This window comes from Balaenoptera borealis, assembly GCF_965194805.1.
Source record: "Balaenoptera borealis genome assembly, chromosome: 4".
NCBI classification, from domain to species: domain Eukaryota; kingdom Metazoa; phylum Chordata; class Mammalia; order Artiodactyla; family Balaenopteridae; genus Balaenoptera; species Balaenoptera borealis.
In genome coordinates this window covers 78,309,447-78,332,325 of record NC_138861.1, presented here as the reverse complement: position 1 = coordinate 78,332,325, position 22,879 = coordinate 78,309,447, and the positions used below count along the sequence as shown (strand labels likewise).

Here is a 22,879-nt window from a genome sequence, read left to right as displayed (position 1 = left end):
TAGTTTTTTGGATTTTTGTGAGCTACCCCAATATCCTTCTAGTGAATTCTCTTTCATTACTTGAACTAGTTTGAGCTGGATTTTGTTTGCAGGGCACAGACACATGGTACAGACACTTATATAGTATTAGAATTTATCTGTTTTCATGTCTAGGTCTTGAGAACATGAATCTCTTGAAGACGTTTTGTGAAAGTGGTTAGCACGTTTCCAGGTGTTCAGTACTTGAGTCTGAATGATGGAATGTTTTCTCATGTTCATGTCAGTTTGATTATGAAGATCTCTTGCTTTCTCATATTGGTTCACATTTATTGTTATGAAATATATTATAAAAAGGAAAGTTTAAGCAGAAAAAGTGTACTTAATCCCACCACCATAGCACAGCTATTTTGATATTTTTGTGTCTTCCTTTATAAGCAAATATGAATTTTTCCATAGTAAAAGCCACACTTCTGTTTTCTTTTAAAAGGAAGCAAGGTACAGTTTTCCTTCTTGTTGCTTTTCTCTGGCTCAGAAAGATGACATTTGAGATAAAGATTAAGCCACATTCTTTAGGTTCCTTGAGGCCCCTGCCAGGTGGTTCCTTGGGATTTCATCACTGCGAGAAGTTTATGTGGGTGTGGCTATCCCTATTTTTATTAATGCCTCCCCCTTTTTTTTTTTTTTTGCTTTTTTTGTATTTTATCAGGGAAAATAGCTTGAAATTGAGAACAACTGGCACCTGCTTTCTTTTTTAAAAAAATTAATTAATTTATTTATTTATTTTTGACTGCATTGGGTCTTCGTTGCTGGGCGTGGGCTTTTCTCTAGTTGCGGTGAGCGGGGGGTACTCTTCTTTGCGGTGCGCAGGCTTCTCATTGTGGCGGCTTCTCTTTGTTGCGGAGCATGGACTCTAGGCGTGCAGGCTTCAGTAGTTGTGGCACGCGGGATCAGTAGTTGTGGCACGCGGGCTCTAGAGCTCAGGCTCAGTAGTTGTGGCGCACGGGCTTAGTTGCTCCGCGGTATGTGGGATCTTCCCGGACCAGGGCTCGAACCTGTGTCCCTTGCATTGGCAGGCGGATTCTTAACCACTGTGCCACCAGGGAAGTCCTCATTTTTTAATATCCCAACTACATGAATATAAACTGAAGATAAGTATTATTCAAGAAAAATGCACGGCAAGAAGTCCCTGGAAGGTTGTGGTCTGGGCAAGTCTGTGGGAGCAGACAGTGAGGCTGTGGGCCCCCTGCGCTAGGGTGAGGGCCTGCCCCCCTCGCTGTGCTCGTGTTCCCTCGGAGAGAGCCACCTGCTTTTGGTTGACTCCCTGCACTGAATCTGGAGTGGAGTGGAGGGTGGTAGGGGCCTTGGTGGTGCAGTTGTGCTACACAGATGGACCTTAGTTCTTTCCAGAGTTCTCAGTTCCACCCTTGCCCTGCCCTCTGCCCTCTGCCCTCTGTCCTCTGCACTCCTTTAGCCTGAGCCCAGCTCCTCCCAGCTCCTGCATGGCCAGTTAGTCCCAGCCCTCTTTTGCACATCCTGTGATGCAGCCTCTCACCTTTTTAAATCCCTGTCAACTCAGTTTCTTATTCTCAGAGATTTAATAAATGAAATGCTCTCCACTGGGACTCTTGTCCTGTTCTCTGTGGTTATAGGCTTACTCCCTTTTGTACTTTGGTACTTGAGTCCTCTGTGACTTTAGAAAGGATTGCTGGGGGCAAGATTGGGGGAGTGTCTTATTTAGACCTCCGTCTGAAACTGGAATCCCATTTCTTTTCATTATAATAACCAGTTTTACATAAATGATTTATCTAATAACTTCCACTTTCTGAAATATATCTAACAGTAAGAGATGAGACCAGATACACAAGTGCCAACATTTCAGTCACACTAAAGCTCACACATGTAGGTCATAAAAGTTCTACAAGTCCTGACTGTAGGCCCTTCATCTCTACTTTGGATTAGGTTCTATAGCAGAATTGTTTCTTGGTTTACCAAAGTGAGATTTGGGACCAGGAACAGGTGCTAAGAGACAAAGGAGACAAAGGTTTTGCTGACAAAGGTTTCTTGGCAAAGGAGACAGCATGGCCCCGTTTGCCCCAGTGATGCAGCATGGTGTGATTATGGAAACTCTGCCATGAGCGTCTTGGGCTCTCATGAAAGGGTTAAGTATATTTAGTTAGGGGCCCCTGCTTAAAATGTCAGTGAAAGTGGGAGGACCACTTTTTTCTAGATTATTGTCAGTACATCCGCCTTCTAAATGTACCTCTAGTATCTTTCACCAGGGCATTCTATAGCTTTTAAACCATCTCCCTCAAACCCACTTTTAATCCACTTTGTGTTAACCAGTAGCCTATTTATTAGATTAAGATTGTTCAATTCTACAGGTAAAATGATAAATCTAGTGTAAATACACCCATAATCCCAATGAACAATGTGATCACAAATAGATCTAAATGTGTACATGGGAATGATAATGAGAAAAAAGGAAAAGTTGTTGTAGATAGCAGGATTATGGGTAGCCTTTAAGTAATGTTGACTGATAAGCTATATTTAATATTTTTAGGATAAAATATTAAAGTCATATGAGTCATCATGCCATTGCAGATCATATTGTTAAAACCCTGCTCTTTTCAAATACACACGTGCACGTGTATATAAGTAATATGACAATGGCATTGCATAAAATGTGGAAAAAAGAAAAAGGCATGGCTAACTTAATGTTTACCACTGCCCAGTGTACCTTAGCCAACCTTTGAGGGCCTGCTACGTGCCAGGCTCTGGTGTGCGGATGACAGAAGCGCTGTACTCAGAGCTTATTTTCTGGTGTGGCAAACAGACAAATGAGAAGCATCGTCATTGTAATGAGCATTGACAGGGAGAGGAGGCCAGGTTGGAGGGGGTGTGAGTGGGACAGCCAGGTGGGAGACCCCAGGGCCCTGTGCACAGGCAGGGGAAAGGCAGGTGGCTTGCCAGGCTCAAGAATAGGTTGCAGTAAAAGAGCTTTTTTAAATCACGAAGAATAGAAGCCAAAGACAAAAAATTTTTTAAGATTATAATGTACCTTTTTTTTTCTCAGCTCTGTGCAACCACCTGCCAGTGAGTCCTGTCAGTAGATACCAAAGAGTCATCTGTTCCTACAACCAAACCTCTTAGCAAAATAGTAATAGATGGATACTTCCATATGAGAATAATTACTCTTTAATGTCACAGCCTAAATGCTTTACAGTAGTGGAATGAGGAAAAGAACTATGAAACATGGGATACACACACACACACAGTCACCTACGGGGGGTAATGTAAAGTGTGTCAGCTAGGTGTTCTCATAGGAAGATTATCAGACAGTCGGTGAAAAAAGCAAGGTGTAGAATTTATAGGTACAGTATGAACCCATGTGTATAGATAAACAAATTCAGGGCTACATTTCATCGTATATTTGCACATACATAAATACACAGCAAAAAGGTCTGGGAGGATACATGCCTGTCTCGTAAGGAAAGGAAGAAGGCAGGCTTTCTTTTTTTACTCTATTTTACCTGGACTTCTTTATTGGAACATTTCACCGTGTGAATGTCTTCATATATCGTTTGTGTAATATACACATGAGTGCCCACATGCGGTGCTGTGCGCACTCAAACCCAAGTGATAAAATGCCAACTGTATTTTCATTTGAGTCAAGAATGAGATAAAGATGCCCACTCTCACTCTTCTTATTTGCCATTGTTTTGGGAGTTATTAGCTATTAGCTAATGCTGTTAGGTAAGAGAAAGAAAGAAGGGGCACGGATACAGGAAAGGAGGAGGCAAAAATGATCATTTGTTGAAGGTGAAATGATTGAATTGTGGTGTACCTGGAAAACCAAAGAGAATTGCCTGAAAAACTTAGAAACTAAATAAATATGTATATACATTCTGCAGGTAGGATTTATAGAATGGCTTATTTGGGGAAGGTTTCTTAAAGAAATTCTTTTATTTATTTATGGGCTCTGTAGTTTGCGGCACGTGGGCTTTCTGGTTGAGGCGCGTGGGCTCCGTATTTGCAGCCCGCCGGCTTAGTTGCTCCGCGGCATGTGGGATCTTAGTTCCCTGACCAGGGATCGAACCCGTGTCCCCTGCATTGGCAGGCGGATTCTTTACCACTGGAACACCAGGGAAGTCCCAGAAATTCTTTAATAAGTGGTCATCTCTGGGGAGTAGAGAGAAGTTAGGGGGAAACTTTTGCTTTTCTAACATTTTTATTTTCAGTTTTACTTTTATTTATTTATTTTTTATTATTTATTTATTTATGGCTGTGTTGGGTCTTCGTTTCTGTGCAAGGGCTTTCTCCAGTTGTGGCAAGCGGGGGCCACTCTTCATCGCGGTGCGCAGGCCTCTCACTATTGCGGCCTCTCTTGTTGCGGAGCACAGGCTCCAGACGCGCAGGCTCAGTAATTGTGGCTCACGGGCCCAGTTGCTCCGCGGCATGTGGGATCTTCCCAGACCAGGGCTTGAACCCGTGTCCCCTGCATTGGCAGGCAGATTCTCAACCACTGCGCCACCAGGGAAGCCCTCAGTTTTACTTTTAAATGAAATTTTATATCATGTTCATGTATTAATGTTGCCCAAAAAACTAAGTTAAAAATTAAGTAAACTTTTATTTGATTTTCCCTCCATAATCAAGATAAAAAAATTAAGAATTCATAGAAAAACATGTAAAATAAAAGGAGAAAAAAGAAAGTCCCAGAAAAAGGTAACAGATTTGAATATGTGAAATAAAACTTTGTAACAAAGTAGCACATTTGTGATTAAAAGGAAAATAACACATGCAGAAAAAGTATTTGCTCTGGCTAGATTATGTGAAAGAGCCTGAGTTTGGACTTCAGGGGGAGCCAAGGATTAGAAGCAGAAAAGTGACACAAGACTGTCCAAGGTGATTTTAATAGTCATCCTTTGTTGAGAACAGCCACCTTACACTTTTATTGTGATCTAGTTATTACTGTACTGAAATTACTCTTATGCTTTGTCTCCCTTCCTGGAGGGCAAGGACCATGTATTACTCCTCTTTAGCCACTTCTACAGCGCATCGCTCCAGGGTGTGCCCGGTAGATAATATCTGAATGAAACTGAGACATTTTCAGATGGTGGATCCTGCTGGTCTTGGCAGCTTGCTAGATCTGAAGTCTATGGAAGATTGTAGAGTGATTCTTGTGTGGTCCAGTGGCTAAGACTCTGTGCTCCCAATGCAGGGGGCCCAGGTTCGATCCCTGGTCAGGGAACTAGATCCCACATGCCGCAACTAAAGATCCCGCATGCCGCAAGTAAAAGATCCCGTGTGCCACAACTAAGACCCAATGCAGCCAAATAAATAAAATCTTTTCTTTTTTTAAAAAAAAGAATAAATAGCTCTTACACTTGAGGAACTTAGAAGGAAAGGTAGATGAGTTGGGACTTAATGCAAATGTGAGAAAAGCATTCCTAGCATTGCACGGGGTCACAGAGGACTGCCTGACCCAGCCTCCGCTGCTGGGGGTGGGGAGATTGGGAGGACTGCCTGTATGGTTCCTGTCTTAAAGATTGAAGAAGCTGGCATGGGAAGATGGGGAGAGGGGAGAGGGAGATGGGCTGAGGCCACAAAGAGTTAGTACTGCGTTGGGTATGTGTCAGGATGTGTGTGCATAGCAAACAATGGGTCGGTGTTTCTGGATCTTAATTTTTATTCATTCAGCAATATCTATTTGATTCTTTTTTTTTTTTAATTAATTAATTTATTTATATTTATTTTTGGCTGTGTTGGGTCTTCGTTTCTGTGCGAGGGCTTTCTCCAGTTGTGGCGAGCGGGGGCCACTCTTTTTTATAAATTTATTTATTTATTTATTTTCAGCTGCGTTGGGTCTTCTTTGCTGTGCGCAGGCTTTCTTTAGTTGCGTTGAGCGGGGGCTACTCTTCGTTGCAGTGCACGGGCTTCTCATTGTGGCGGCTTCTCTTGTTGCGGAGCTCGGGCTCTAGGCGTTCGTGTTTCAGTAGTTGTGTCATGTGCGCTCTAGAGCACAGGCTCAGTAGTTGTGGCACACGGGCTTAGCTGCTCCGCGGTATGTGGGATCCTCCTGGACCAGGGCTTGAACCTGTGTCCCCTGCATTGGAAGGCAGATTCCCAACCACTGCACCACCAGGGAAGCCCTGGGGGCCACTCTTCATCGCGGTGCGCGGGCCTCTCACCGTCGCGGCCTCTCCCGTTGCGGAGCACAGGCTCCAGACGCGCAGGCTCAGTAGTTGTGGCTCACGGGCTTAGTTGCTCCGTGGCATGTGGGATCTTCCCAGACCAGGGCTCGAACCCGTGTCCCCTGCGTTGGCAGGCAGATTCTCAACCACTGCGTCACCAGGGAAGTCCCTATTTGATTCTTTTATTTCCAAGAAACTTGATACGAAGGTGGAAATCTATGAGGCTGAAGAGGAAGGGACACGGTAGATCATAGAGAACCTTATTTGATATGCCAGAGACTTTGGACTTTATCCGTAGGTAGTAGGGAACTTAAAATCGAAAGAGTTTGTGTTTGAGGTGGCCCCTCCAGGTGGCTTTGTAAGGGATGGGTCCGAGGGGGGTGAGGCTCTGGAATTAGGGAGATCCTGAGGAGACTGCTGTGGTCATCTAAGTGAGAGAATGACATCTGAACAGGTCAGTGCAGTTAAGAAATATTTGGAAAGTAAAATTGGCAGCACACTTGGTAACTGATTGGCCCTGGAGAATGTAGGAGAAGGGGGGGACTCCAGGATGATGCCTCAGTTTCTGTTTCTGGTGGTGCCCCCGTTGAGACGCTACAGGAGGATAATCTCAGCTACCACAGAGAAGCCACATAAAATAAAGATGGACTGTGTCTACTGGATGTGGCGATTAGGAGTTTATTGGTGACCTTGGCAAGAAGAATTGCAGTGGAGGGAGATGAGCAAAAACCAGATTGCAGTGGTTGAAGAACGAATGGGGGCTACAGTAGAGCTGGGACATGGGGACAGTTCTTTCAGGAAGAAACAGATTATGTGGAATGTGAAGAAAGGGGTTATTGCCTTGTCTAGAACAAAAAGACTGCTTGGTTTTTTTTCTGTGTAAAAGAAACAATTATGTTATCTCCCAATTAGTTTTATAAAGAATATTAGGTGGTGGTTTGCTGTGTTTCCAAAAATTACTGTATGTGTTGAAATTATTACCAAAATAAGAATAGAGATTTAAGCTACTTTAAAGAACATGAATTGAATGCCTGTAGCCTTATCTTTAGACATAAATTATGTGTACATCTGTCCACAGGTTGAAGGACTTGGCCATAAACTGACTTAAATGTGCAGAACAGAATCCTTCAAAGATAGAACTGAAATTCTAGAATATTTTTCAATATATTCTTGGTGATTTCTTCCTTCAGAAAGGATTTATGGTCTTTAAGTGTTATATGATCTAAGTTTACTTTAATAATAAGTATTTTAACAGTATAATACTACTATAGTAGTAGTAGTGTATGTACATGGTTAGATTTAATTTCTGTAAATTGCATTTCATCACAGGTACTGATGATGTTGTAGGTCCCGAAGGCATGGAGAAATTTTGTGAAGACATTGGTGTCGAACCAGAAAATGTAAGTCTAACTTACTAATTTGGGTAGATCAGTTGATCTGATTTTGTCTCTTGGCAAATAAAGCAACAATGAAGATGTAAGGGTGCATTAGTTTTTATGAGGCAGTCTAAGAAATAAGTTCCAATTCTAAATTGGTTTGTAAGCAAAAGTTTTTTTGCAACTGGTATGGTGTAACTACAGTCAGTTATTTTTTTCTCTCATTTAATTTCTTGTCTCTAAAAGGTACAGTAATAAAGTAATTAAACTAGATGTTTAAAAAGTGGCGTGGGCATGTGTGCCTACCATGACAGATAACTGGGGGACTGAGGGCTTTGTGTATCTTTGTCCCCCTCCGTAGTTGTTCCAGCCTAATGTAGAGTTTGTCCAGGACTTTGAATAATTAATTATTCATAAGCGTTTTGAATAGGTTATAATTAAAAAGGTTTTTTCACAGCTCCTTCATTTCCAGTTGAATTTAGCTCAGAAAGTGATTGCTTTTTAGTGTAAAGCCCCTAAGTATTTCCTTTAAAACATTTAATTAGAAGTTTTTTATATGCTTCATTATTTTTGCATAATTCTTATCATCATGTTATTTTTGAATATTTTTTCCTATTCCCACATTTGTCTTACTGCAAAATGAAACATTATACAAATGCTCTGACTCATTAACTATGCAGTTTAATATTACATCAGCCTCCAATTTAACAAATACCTCTTATATCCTAAATGAATTTATGCTCTGGAAGAGCTCTCAAGGGATCATCCCTTTCATTCAGACTGTTGGTGAGATATCTGGTACCCATGCATATCATGCTCTTCAAGACTTCACACTTTTTTCTTTAAAAAAATTTTGTTGGGCTTCCCTGGTGACGCAGTGGTTAAGAATCCACCTGCCAATGCAAAGGACACAGGTTTGACCGCTGGCCCGGGAAGATCCCACATGCCACGGAGCAACTAAGCCCACAACTACTGAGCCTGCGCTCTAGAGCCCACGAGCCACAACTACTGAGCCCACGAGCCACAACTAATGAAGCCCGTGTGCCTAGAGCCCGTGCTCCGCAACAAGAGAAGCCCGCGCACCGCAACAAAGAGTAGCCCCCGCTCACCGCAACTAGAGAAAGCCCGTGCGCAGTAATGAAGACCCAACGCAGCCAAAAATAAAAACAAGCAAACAAACAAATAAATTAATTTAAAAAAAAATTTTTGTTACCATTTCTATGCCTCCATCCTTCCCACTTCCCGCCCAAGTAACACTGTAAATTTTCTAAAGAGCCTTTGGACTGTCTTTAACTTACTACATGGATTTTAGTCTTGTATTTTTATTTTAATGTAATCTAGTTCAGGTGTTTTGATAAATTATTGAGTTTGGTACAGAGGTTTGGGGACAGCTGGGTCAGTAGTATTTTGCCTGATCTAGTCCATAGCCTAGTCATAGACAGACAAAAACATTTCACTGACCTTAAGAAGGAAGTTTTCTGACAGGGGCTGGGCCAAGGTTGGCAGTGTTTTCTGGACAATAGTGTAAAAGGGGCGAGAGTGAGCTGGGCCTGAGAGGAGGTCCAGAGGTTCCACCCGGGGGACAGTAATCAGCATGTGATCAGAGGGGTGGGTAGCAGGGCCCGATGGTGGGGAGGCTGGGAGGCATCGGACCGCCAGTGTGAGAGGGATCAGGTGGGCATCTCCTCTCAGGGCCAGAAAGGCCTGTCGGGTGGGAGGAGTGCTGACACTGATTCTAACCGAGAAAACAGGGAGGCCCAGCTCTTTAAAGTTCCTCAGCCCCAAATACCAGTACTCAATAAAAAATAGCTACTCTTATTATCGTTTTTTGGCAATTATGAGTCTTTGGTTCTCTATTTCTGTAGCAGTAGAAATAGTCTTGAAATGTTGAATCACATAGAAGACTGAACGACTGAATTCAGACTATTATTCCAAAGCATTGATTCCTGTACTTCAATTCTAAGATGCCACTAATAGAATTTTTTAATTCTATTCATCACTAAAAAGGAAAAATGTTAAGTAAATTCTGATAAGCCATCAATTGTGGATACATCCCAATTTCAGAAATTGTTTGAAAAACCAGCACAAAAATAGTTTTTTAGAGGCTTGTCTGCATTGATGAGTGAGCACTTTAAAGTCTTTAAAACCCTCACCTTGCCTGATATTTATAGCTTATGAAATTTAAGCAGGCTTGTAAAATTCAGTTCAACTTCCATTTACTAAGTAACAGCAAAATCCTTTAAGTATTTAGCTTCCTTATTAGCTGTACTAGGGAAAGGTCTATTTGTGTAAAGAAGTACCCATTGTGAATATCTGCTTTGGCTGTTTGGCCACATTACATGCATGCTTGTATGTGTGTTCCTTTACCATAACCATTTTTTATTTATTTATTTATTTTTTATTTTTGGCTGTGTTGGGTCTTCGTTTTTCTGTGCGAGGGCTTTCTCTAGTTGTGGCAAGCGGGGGCCACTCTGCATCACGGTGCGCGGGCCTCTCACTATCGCGGCCTCTCGTTGCAGAGCACAGGCTCCAGATGCGCAGGCTCAGTAGTTGTGGCTCACGGGCCTAGTTGCTCCGCGGCATGTGGGATCTTCCCAGACCAGGGCTCGAACCCGTGTCCTCTGCATTAGCAGGCAGATTCTCAACCACTGCGCCACCAGGGAAGCCCCATTTTTTTTTTTTTTTTTTAACTTAAGTATTTATGTGGAAATTTTAATCCTTCTAATAGAGGATTGAGTATAGATGATGTTTGAGAACATACGAAGTTTGAATTAGAAAATATGTAAATAGATACATAAGAGTCAGAATTCCAAGAAAAGCTGAGGGATGAGGAGAAAATCCACTAATGTGTGAATAGTTTGAAGAACACGTAACTCCTTCTTTCTGGAAAATCCTTCCTAGTTGGCCCCTGGTCTCTTAAGTCACCATTTTCTAACCAATTTAATAATCATTTTTTGTGGTGATGTGCATAATATGTAGAAAAATTGGTTCACTTATCAGTTCTAGTTATCTAGAATCTAGATTAGTAATCTAGATTCTAGATTTTTAATCTAGATTTTTAAAATCTAAAAAACCTAGTGACTTAAAAAAAATGGGTAAGTACTGATTGAATTGATATTTGATTGATAGGTCCTAGAGATTTACTGGGTTCTCACTGATACTAATCTCCAAAGTAGAAAACCATAAAGTCAGCACCAAGAGAAAGCTTTGCATTAATCTTCCAGTTATAAATTAAACAAAGCTGGAGATTTTTAGTCTACAAACGAGCTCATTGGCAGTTGAAAGGACAGACCTTCTGAACCTCCTGAATGCTGCTGTTCTGGAGTCCTTCATGTGCCTTTTGGCTCTCAGGGCCTAATTAAATCATCTAAAGTGATTTCTGAGTGGCTGCTTGCCTCATTATGGTGGGGAGTGTTATGCTTTTATTTTGCATTTTGTTGTTGTTTGGGATTTTAAAAACTTTGGTTCTATTACAAAAAATAATATAAGGCAGGTGCAAAATTGTATTTTTTGATTCATTTTCAGGGATAACAGCCTAAAAATATGTTGATGCTCTTTTTTTTTTTATTTTTATTTTATATTGGAGTATAGTTGATTTACAACATTGTGTTAGTTTCAGGTGTACAGCAGAGTGATTCAGTTGTACACATACATGTATCTATTCTTTTTCAGATTCTTTTCCCATATAGGTTATTACAGAATATTGAGTAGAGTTCCCTGTGCTATACAGTAGGTCCTTGTTGATGGTCTATTTTATATATAGTAGTGTGAATATGTTAATCCCAAACTCCTAATTTATCCCTCCCCGCCCCCGCCTTTCCCCTTTGGTAGCCGTAAGTCTGTTCTCCGTGTCTGTGAATCTATTTCTGCTTCATAGATAGGTTCATTGGTGTCATACTTTAGATTCCATATATAAGTGATATCATATAGTATTTGTCTTTCTCTGTCTGACTTACTTCACTTAGTATGATGATCTCCAGGTCCATCCATGTTGCTGCAAATGGCATTATTTCATTCTTTTCTATGGCTGAGTAATATTCCATTGTGTATCTATACCACATCTTCTTTCTCCATTCATCTGTCGATGGACATTTAGGTTGCTTCCATTTCTTGGCTTGCCTCATTTTTTTATGTTATGTCACCCCGATTCCTTTCACCGTCACCACCATCTGACCCATTTGGGCACATGGATTGTAGTTTAATGGTTTGGGGCAGTTCTTCTGTTAGTTGAAATGAAGCATTTAGGTCCTGGGTAAAGAAATCAGATTAACTGCCAAATGCAGGGCATGTTAGTCCCCGGCCAACTGTATACAGAAACATTTATTTTCTTCCCATTGCCTTCTCTTTTTTTATTACAACAAATGGACATATAGCCATTCAACACTGTATGTGTGAGCTCCACTTTTGTACTCAGGTTCCCTTTTGTGTGAATGACTGTCCAGAGATAGCCAGCCTTGCAGAGTGGCAAAGCTTCCTAGGACAGTCCTAGAAAGGCCCTGTCCCTCTTCTTTACCTCTCTAGGAGTGGCATACTTTCTTTTTTAGTTACCCCTCACCTTGTCTTGGGTCTTTGAGGTAGACAGGATGGGAGAGCTTCCTCCTCATCCCCCAATCCAGGCGGCCTCAGCTCTGTCCCTGTGTAAGAGCCCTGGAGAGCTTCCAGTTGGAGGCATCTTGGAAATGTAATTTTGTCTTTTATACCTTTAGGTATTTATTAAACTCACCATCACTGTCTCGGTGCCACCTTTTCTCTAAAGCAGCTGAGTGAAAAAGTGACGAGCGGTGCCAAAAGCCCGAGTTGTCACAGTTCCTCATGTCTGCACACTTTCAGAAGATGCACTGAAAGCAAGGATGGCGCCCCACTGAGAAGTGATTGAGTGATTGTCCACTCATCCTGTGCTCATTGCAGGCACAGTGCCACCGAAGTGGAGTGTTGGGCTACTTTAAAATCATTTCCCCAGTGTATGTAGTTGAACTCACAAACATCGAGTCCACTGTCCGTGTCCCACCACCTACCGTTTGGGTTTTTAACACTCTGTTCTGCACCTCACTCTTTTCATTTTCACATAATAAATCTTGGAAACTGTTCCATATTTGTACTGATGGCTCCACTTCATTTGTCTCACTGGTGACATAGTATTCTTTTGTATGGAATGTGTTTAGCAAAGAAGTATTTAAGTAGTCCCTTATTAGTAGATGTTTGGTTGTTTTCAGTCTTTTGCTACTACAAATAGTACTGTAGTCAGTCTTGTTGACTATACAGCTTTGTGTATATGTGCAGGTGTATCTGTGAGATAACTTTCCATAGGTGGAACTGCTGGTTTCAGTTTTGATGCATACTGCAGAACTGCCCTCGGGAGAGGTTAATGGCTTTACACTTCCACCCTCAGGCATCATAAGAAGTCATGTTTCTCCAAACCCTTGTCAGCAGACTGAATTATCAAACTTTTAGATGTTTGCCAAACTAGAACTCATTTTTGAAGTTACCTTGTTCATATTTCAGTGACTAAACTACTGTGGACCGAAGCATTTGGCTGATGTTAATGTATTTAATTGCTGAGGTCTGTCCTCCTTATTTGATTGGTCTTTCTGCTTTGTTTTGTTTTAAACAGGTAGTTATGCTCGTCCTAGCTTGGAAATTGGATGCACAAAACATGGGTTATTTTACTCTACAGGAATGGTTAAAAGGAATGACGTCTCTACAGTAAGTCCTGAGGCTACCCTGGGGCAAGGGTGGGGGGTGGGTATCCTTGCCCTCCCCTCGCTGCCTGCCTGCCTCCCCCCTGGCGTCTCATCGAGCCTGGCTTGGGTGACTGAAGGAACGCCAGGGGATCTGGGCAGGCTTCACCTGTGGCCATAGGTGTGAAGACCAAGCCCCATTTTCCTATGATGAGGAGGGCTATAATGGATGAATTTTAGAAATTAAAGTTTTTATATAATGTATATCGTTTATTTTAGTATTCTTCTAGAGCAGCTCAATAGAAATAGGCCATCCTTTTCTCATATATGTGAGCCACGGGTATAATTTAAAATTTTCTAATAGCCACATTTAGAAAAGTAAAAAGAAACAGGTAAAATTTATTTTAATATATTGTACTTAATCCAGAGTATCCAAACTATTATCATTCCAACATGTAACCAATATTTTAAAAAGCTGTTTTACCTTCTTTTTCATATTGAATCTTGAAAATCTGGTGTATATTTTACATTTATGGTACATCTCAGTCTTCATTAGCAGCATTTCAGGTGCCCAGTAGCCACATGTGTCTAGTGGCTATGCTATTGGACAGCGCAGGTTTAAAATCAAAGTATTAGCATCTGGTTTATAATTAGTGAGAAAAGTTGAGTAAAGTATAACTTTAAAGATATTCAATATCTTTTATTTGATATATTCTGATATTAGCTTTGGGAAAAGTTAGAACTTCATTACTCTAGTGATTAAAAAATAATAATAATAAAGATTCTGTTTATGTTACCTGGGCCAGAATTGAGGGAAAAAAATCAGTAGTTTTATGTGTTCACTTCGTGCTTACATGCATGTGTGTCTGTTCACGTGTGTGTGCTTGCTAAGAGTTTCACTCAAGAAAACAAATTGTCATTCTCTTTTATTCATTGAAAGATACACTTGAGGTGGATGATGAAACATTTCAAATGATATTTGAAGGGGAAGTGCTAATTCTTAATACAGTAACTGATTTAAAGTACTTGAATGGCTTCTCTTTCTTTTTACTTTAACTAGGAATAATAGACTTCAGTTTTTACTGGATTAAAATTGGAATTGAAATGGTTTTATGGTTTTATTTAAATAATTTTGTAATTTGTCAACTTTCAATATCATTGTCCCTTTGGCATTGGTAACAGTGCTTCATTTTCGTTGTGTTTTAGTAGTTTTATGAGGCCTGTTCACTGTTCTTTCATTTGAGCCTCACAGCTACCTAGGCAGATCAGGCTTTACCCTGCACATTTTACAGATGGGCAAACTGAGGCTTAGAAGGGGTATTTGATTTGTGAAAGAAAGTGGTAGGATGGGAGGAAAACCTAAGACTTCTGATTCTTCAGTCACATTCTTCCTCTGACAGCTATTGTCTGATGACAAGTGCGTTTTAGGTAAAAGCCAAATCACCCTTTTACAGATACGCTTTCCTCTCAGCATGCTCTAGAATTTTAGGGTTAAGTCTCTGGAATCTCTTAAAATTGTGTATGTCGTGTTGGGGAACACCTCCTTACAATTTCCAGCCTACTAACTCCTGCATTGTTTTCCGTGTTGCCTCCCTTTGTTGCTTTCCGGATAGAGCACGTGATGGCTGCTCCTTTTTAAGTATCCTTGTAATGATGAATGCACAGCCAAATCAAGATTTTATTCATGGCTTTAGAGAAGGCACCATCAGCATTTCTTCAGGCACAGTTTCATGTGTCTTAAGCGGGTGTAGTATCCATTTTTGTACAGTTCTAGATTCGTTTTTACATTTGCCTTTACAAAAGAATATCACCCCGTGCCAGGCCTTGCCCATGTTTTGAGGATTGCGTCGCCTGGGAATTGAAATACACAGTTTCCTGGAAGAGGCCTACGCGTGTGTTCATGGGGTGGGGGGCTCCCCACAAGCTCTTTGTGGGGAACTCTGCTCGCCACTTTGTGTGACACGGGTAGTGGCAGGTGGATTCCTATAGAATGCTGCCACTTGGCCCTCGCAGTTTACAGTGTAGTAACAAACCTGATCCACTGTGAAGGAATTGAGGAATCTGCTTTCTTCTGTGAGATGAAACTCTGAGATTAGTTTCCTCATCAGTGAGGTGAAGGTGATTACTCACAATAACCTTTAAGGTTCTCTGTAGTTCAAAAATAGCACAATTTCAAGTTTTAAGAACTTCCTCCCCCTTCCCCTCCTGCCTCCCTGGGCTCGTCATTTGTTCAGCAAATATTTGAGTGGCAGAGGTGTGCCAAGCACAGAATTCTAGGTCCTGGGGAAACAAAAGCCATGAACAAGACAAAGTCCATTTGGGGCAGAAGCTTGGAAGCAGTGTTCAGGCAGAATATCCAGAAGTAATAAGGTCACTTCTCTTTATGCTACTTGCATTTATAAGGTATTTGCACCCAATAAATAAGAGAACTCAGAGGCTCATCCTTTATATGCTCTAAAGATGGAAAGTAGTCCATCGTTTGAATGATCTATTTTGTCTTCTATTTGGATTTTTTCTTTTTTTCTCATTTTTGGCTTTATTAAACCTGTCCAGTGAAGTTTTACGGACTCAAGCTGGAATTAAAGTGTATATAACAAAACCTTTTCTAAAAAAATGGTAACTGTACAGTGAGCGCATGCTAGAAATAGGAAGCCCATGGGTTTTGGAACCAGAGGGTTTTGAATCGGTTCTGCCACTTCCTGGGTGTCCCTGGTAATGTCCCTAAAACCAGGAACGTTGAAGTGATGAAATGTGGCTTTCCCCAGGGCACCCAGAAATCAGTCTCCTGGATGCCATCTGGAGTTGTGTGCTTGGCCTCTCCAGGGCCATGTTTTGTGACTCTTGGAAGCAGTGACAGCAGCTGGTAGGGAACATCTATCCCCAAGTTCCCGCAGTTGTTCTCAGAGAAGGCACAGCTCTTGATTGATTGATTTATGTATTTATTTATTGGCCACATGGCTTGCACTTGGCAGTGAAAGCGCCAAGTCCTAACCACTGGACTGCCAGGGAGTTCCCAGCTCTTGTTTTAATTGACTGTTTTTTTTATTGCCTTGTTCCAACGTGTGGTTTAAAGTTACCTCTGATGAATTAAGCTTATAGAGTGTTTAAGCTAAACAAAACAAAACCCCAAAAAAGTGTGTTAGAGTTGTAGCTAACTTTGCAGAGAACTGGTGATGGGCTGGAAAAATACCTTTGGACTGACCAAGTGAAGGGGCAAAGGCTGTCCCGGGGTAATGGGAGAGAACTACCTTTGATTTTATAACCTTTGAGGATTATTATCCTGATTCTTGTTGCTTCTGACTGTGTTACAGCAGCAGAGTTCAAACAAGCAATGATTTCATTCCACAGTATATGCGTATTTTCTTACGGGGAAAGATGCCCCTTAGCGGTTTGGCACTGTCCCTGTATGACCACCGCAAGTTTCCTAGTACGTGGTACACAGAAAAGCAGGGGGAAATGTATTGAATGATGTGGCTGCTTTCTGAAAAGTCTCAGGCGGAGCCTGTTTCTTCACAGGCCCTTTGTTTGAACTGAGCCCCTCTGCAGATGGCCTTGTTGAGTGGCCACTAGATGGCAACGTGCGGTTCAGACAGGGTGATTCAGCGGCCTGTCTCCCTGATGGGGGTTAGTCCACAGTCTCCACAGGACAAGACCCCTTTTAAAGCAGATTAAACCCCTTATTGACAGTATCGTCTCTAACCCATCCTTAATAGATGCACGAAGTGAAAATTTTACTTTGGGCATTTTATGCTTGACACTCCAGATGAGCTCTCCGAGCGTCTTGCAGACGTAGGGACGTCTTTGCCGGTGTGGCTGGACTTGCTTCCAGGCACGCTGCAGACGTCATATTCACCTGGCAGCGACTTTATTTTCTTTTAGCTATGCAATGGTCATCTAAATGAGTGGTTCCTGCTCTAGAATCTGATGAAACAAACAACTGCTCTTCTTCCTTTCATTGGGCAGGACTAACTAAACTAAACCACTGGCCCAAATCTGGCCAGTTTCCTGTGGTTTTCGTCCTTAACCTTCTTTCCAAATGAAGAGGGGAACCTTGGCCTTAGATGTTTTGGGGTTAGCTGGTTTCCCTCCTCTTTGATCCTCCCCCATATTATTACTAATAAAATAGTATTCGTTATTTATATACATGATAAGAAAATCGAGCCATACAGTAGAGTGCCCAATGCAAGGTAAGCCCTGCTCCCACTCCTACCTCACAGGCTCTACTTACTGCTTTCTTGTGCATCCTTTTAGCCTCCAGCAACCCTCATTTGGGTTCTGGCAGTAAATCTCTGTAACTAGGCTATCAGTCAGTGTCTCTTTTTTTTCCTTCCCTAACCTTTCTCCGCAGAGATCCAGAGTGAGCTTTTCAGGATGGAAGCCTGATCACGGTCTCTCCCATGATAGGAGGTGGCTTCCATTGTTTCTAGGATTCAAAAAAACCTCCCAAGACAAACAAAAAAACCCACTGTGGACCACAAAAACCCTTTGTGGTCTGGCCCTACCTCCCTTTCAGCTTCATCTTGGACCACTTCCCCTCTTACTCTACCCAATCCAGTCACAGTGGTTTTCTTTTAGTCTTTGGACTTGGCATGCTCCCTTCTGCCACTGGGCCTTTGCACATACCGTTCCTTTAATGTGGAAAGCCCTCCCCTCCAAAAACATCTAGTTTCCACCTATCTTTCAGCTCTCAGCTTACATGTCAGTCCCTTAAAGAAGGCTTTTCTGACTTCTAAAAGTCTAATTTTAATCTTTTTTAGTTTTCAAAAACATCAGGAAGAAACAAAGCACATTCTAAATTGTTGTAGACTCATAGAAATGAAATATTTACTGTAACTTTTGACTTTTAGATATTTTATCATCTCAATAGATCCTGGGGAGTTTTTTGTAGATAGCTCCAAAAAAAAAAAAGCTTTCACAAATTTATTGCTAAAAATATATTAGTACACTCTATTATGAACCATATTTTAGTTTATAAAGTATGTAAAATATTTACATTGATAATACTTGTAATATGTATTGTCTATACTTAGTAGGAGGTAAAAGCTCTACAGAGAAACGCAAGGATACACATGCAGCATTGAAAAGCTTTAATATTGTCAGTGAAAATGATGACTCTTTGTTCTCATTTTTAAGGGCTAGATATTATGAACAGAAAATTAGTTTGTAAAAATAACCAATCAGTCTACTTAAGAAAAATAAACAGTGTGTCACTTACCTGTGAAAATAGATTGTCATCACTAGGGGCTCCCTGGAGAAATAGCTGATTTCAAGTTTAGGGTAGAGAGAGTACAAGGTGAGCTAGAATATCTTGTGCCAGAAAGTGAGGACGTGCTCAGAGACTGACGGGGGCCATGTCAGAAGGACACTGGAGCCAGCTTGAAGGGGCCACTGCCCAAACAAGGACAATTTATGCATCAAAAAGAATGAAGACAGTAGCAGATTATAACACTGAGTAAAAGGCAAAAATCCTTAAGTCCAGAAAGTAAGAAAGATGGTGAGTAGAACTCTTTATAGAACAATTCCAGCCTGTAAGTATAAAAGCATGATAGAATTAGAAAAATCACCATTTTGTACCTTCAGATGTAAAACTGATTCAGGCAGGGATCATCAACAGATGCTAAAATGTTTCACCTGGTGAAATGTTGTTGAGGAACAGGATTGTCAGTCTCAAGGTATCATCCCCCAGATTACACACCATTTCAAAAGGGCGAAGAGTACCGTTAAGTGGAGAATCTGGTGGACGCTGCCTTCACCAAATGAATCAACTTAATATCACCAGTAATGGGACAGACTGACTTTATGAGCCTCCTCACGGGGTATACTGAGAAGGACATCACGTGGAGAGTTCTTATCATGAGCACTTAATCTAAATATAATCATAGGGAAATTATCTGACAGACTGAGATTCTGCAAAACAACTAGTCTGGTCTTTTAGAAAATGACATTGTCAAGAAAGAAAGAAAAAAGGCTGGACACCTTCTAGATACTAAGGAGATAGATACCTGAAAGCAGTGCATGAGCCTTGACTGGATCCCGGATGAAAAGAAGCAGCTGGGGGAAAATTGGGAAATTTGCGCATGGGTCATATATTAGCTCAGAAAGTTAACATTTCTAGGATATTAAGAGTGATGATGGCATTGAAGTGTTTAGGAGGAAAGTGGCATTATGTTGGCAACTTACTTTCAAATGGTACAGGAAACAGTGCACGTATGTGAGAGAGCGAGCACAAATGTGACAGTGCTCGTGGTGGACCCAGGGGATGGGTATATGGGTGTGTATTTACTAGGCCTTCAACTTTTCTGTACATTTGAAATTTCTTAAAATAAAAAGTGTAGGAAAAAAATAGCTCATCGTGGACATGTTCCAACTCCAGGGTTTTTATTGTCTTTTGGTATTGTGTTTTATATTACTGCCCCACGTTAAAAAAAAAACTCGGGTTATAATTTGCCTTTATTCTGTTTTTCTAGATGTGATACAACAGAAAAACTCAGAAATACTTTGGATTACTTAAGATCATTATTAAATGATTCTACAAACTTTAAACTTATTTACAGATACGCGTTTGACTTTGCACGGGTGAGTTCTCTGGAGGCTATCCAGATGTTTCCCCCTCTCTCCCTCCCCTTTTGAGGTTTGTTTTATGTACTACAGCAAGGAAGTTGAATAAGCTACTCCCAGGATGCTAGTTAGAATTTCTCTCTATGTGTACACTTTCTACACTAACTGATTCTGGGCAAGAATGTGGTATGTCAGCAAAAAGCTCTAGTGACAGACTATTAATAGCTCTTGAGATTGGCTTAGAAGTAATTTGTAAATGGGCATGTAATAGACACTGTTCTAAATGTCTCTTAGGTAAGCTTGACAAATCTTTTCCTTCTCACGAAACAGCAAAGCTTCACCCATTGAGTTTACTGGAATGAGTTAGTCAGATCAAAGCCAGTTTCATTTTGGGTGCTATATCGTATCTGAAAATCGTTTGAATTTCAAACGTAAGCTAATTTCAGTGGACGTTATTCAAACATAGTTTCTAGTCATCATTTTGAGAAGTGATCATCTTGTTTGTCACGTAGTGAGCCAGTCCAAGTAGGTGAATAGGTGGTTCTACTGGAGTGACATAAAGCTGTATTTTTCAGCCTGGTCACCGTAAGTAGCGAATTCTGAGGTATAAGTTGGCATTGTGTTCATTCACTGTCCACGGCCCATATATACGATTACACTTTATTGCAGAATGGTGGTTTCTGTTATGTTTGTGTGTTTGGTGGGTTCAGGTGACTAGGCTTTCTTGATTGATGATTTCTTTTTAATCTTTTTTTTTTTTTTTAAGCAGAGAACTCAGTGACAAATAATTCTTTTTTCTTACCACCTTGTTGATCTTTTCACTTTTTCTTCGCTTTGGCTCTGTTAGCTCAGCCAAAGGTTTATTTGCTGATGAGTTCCGGTGCATCTATAATAACACATTAGTAGTTCACTGTGATGTCCTCACTTGTGAATTTTTGCAACCTTCAAGTAAAATCAGGACATGCATGAAAATTTATAGATGTTAGAAGCAATATGGTGAAATTCAGTTGCAGTGTTTTACTAAACAGCGTTTGTGTAAATGTATATAGAATTTGTTTGCCAGATGCTTTTAGAATAGATGCATAGTTTTTAGGATTAAATGTTTTGTTTCATGAGTTTTTTTCCTTCCAAAGTCAGCAGTGTCCTATTGTATGGGCAAAAGTTTGTTTAGAAGCATCATGCCTTCTCACGAAAATATTTTCTAACTTCCTTGTTTGAAGGTCAAATTTTCCCACATATCCACTGCTTTAGAACTGGCTTCCGTTTTGCTCCTCCCTGGCTTTCCATCCCCTTCTCGGCTGGTCACCGAGGCCCCTTCTGTTGCCTCTTTCTTGGTGCTTCCACCACAGCCTTGGGGTTGAGGCCGTGCCCCTCGCCTGTACTGCTGCCGTGGCCTTGCGTCCACGGTCTGTCCCTTCTCACCCACACTCACACCAGTAGGGTGTCGTCCATCTTCCTTCATCCTGGGGCCACTCGGGCACCTTCAGCTCACCGAGCCATTGCACCCATCGCCTCCGTGTGAGTGTAGTGCTTCACCACCGTGTGGATGGTACAGTTGCTCCCCCCGCAGCTGAGTGACGGATGGGATGGTTTTGTCCTCCTTCACAGAGGAGTGGGGAACTTGGGGCAGGGCCGCCGCGTTGCTCAGCAGTAGGTTCAGGACTCAAACTGAGGTTCTGGCTCCAGGTCGCGTCTGCGGCTCCCTCCAGGCCCTCGTAGTCCAGTCCCAGGCTTCCTCTCCCACAAGACGCCTGTGTTGTGCTGACGTCGAACCAGCAGTGCGCTGAACCTGCCGCCTGCCCCCGCCTCGCTGCTGCCTGCCTCTTGTCCCGCCAGCCTCTGCTTGGAGCCAGGTCTGTTCCCCGACTGCTCTCTTCAGCGTCGGGCTTCTGGGCCCGAGCCACATGCCTCCACTGTCACACAGAATCCTCCTGCCCCGGAGAGAACACGTGCCCTCGCTTACATGGCCCTCGTGTCCCTCTAGCTGCGCCTTGGAGTTTGGGTACAGGCCTGCATTTTTTCTGACAGGTTAAGGGAGTGCCTGTTTTCTTTCATCATATCCCTGGGAGCAGCCCACAGAGATCTTTGCCTTTTAAGGAGAGTATCAGTAATATCAGCAAATTAAGCCCCTTTATGTAATGATGAATAACAACCACCCGTATTTAATCATTACCAAATAGATTTCAGTTTAGCTAAAATATGCTGTAAGATGAGTTTGTTATTGAATCCTTTGTTTTGTTTGGTTTAACTGTATCCCACAAGTGTCGAGGTGTTGTGTCTTCATTTCCATTCAGTTCAGAATATTTTCCAGTTTCCCTTGTGGTTGTTTTGGACTCATTGGTTATTTAGAAGTGTGTTGGCTTGTGTTATTTGCCAACTATTAGGACTTTCCAAGTAATCTTTCTATCGTTAATTCTGCTGTGGTCAGAGAACATACTCTGGACAGTTTCAGTGCACTAAAATGCAGGGAGGCTCGATGTGTGGTCCAGAATATGGTCTGCTGTGATGAATGTTTTGTGTGTACCTGAAAAGAATGAATATTCTGCTGCTGTTTGGTGAAATGTTCTATAAATGTCAGTTAGGTCAAGTTGGTTGATAGTGTTGTTGAGGTCTTCTGTATCCTTATTGATTTCTGCCTACTGTTCTATCATTTACTGAGGGAGGAATGTTGGACTCTCCGACTATAATTACTTCTGTCATTTGTATCATTTCTTGTTTCATGTATTTTGAACCTCAGGCATTATGTTTAGATAGACTTAGTATTATGTCCTCTTGAAGAATTGACCCTGTAGCATTATGAAATGTTTTTCTTTATCTCTGATAATATTCCTTGTTCTGAAATCTACTTTGATACAAATATAGCCATTTCTGCTTTTTTTTTTAAATTAAAGTCTGTATGATATATCTTCTTCCATCCTCTTTAAAAACCTATTTGTGCCTTTATATTTAAAGTGGGTTTCTTATATATAGCATATGCATAGTTGGGTCTGACAATATATGTCTTGAGATGCTTAAACAATTTACATTTAATGTATTTATTGATATGGTTAAGTTTACGTCTCCTAAATTGCTATTCATTTCTCTTTTTGTCCCATCT

The 22,879-nt window shown here is 41.3% G+C and overlaps 1 protein-coding gene across 1 annotated transcript in view; it reads left to right on the top strand.

Annotated features, from left to right (window-relative positions):
• Positions 1 to 22,879, top strand: part of DCUN1D4 (defective in cullin neddylation 1 domain containing 4) — a 69,489-nt gene that overhangs the window by 32,221 nt on the left and 14,389 nt on the right. Inside the window, 3 exon segments of the mRNA XM_082390730.1 lie at positions 7,500 to 7,570; positions 13,158 to 13,249; positions 19,692 to 19,800. Of these exon segments, the coding sequence (XP_082246856.1) occupies positions 7,500 to 7,570; positions 13,158 to 13,249; positions 19,692 to 19,800 (272 nt within the window).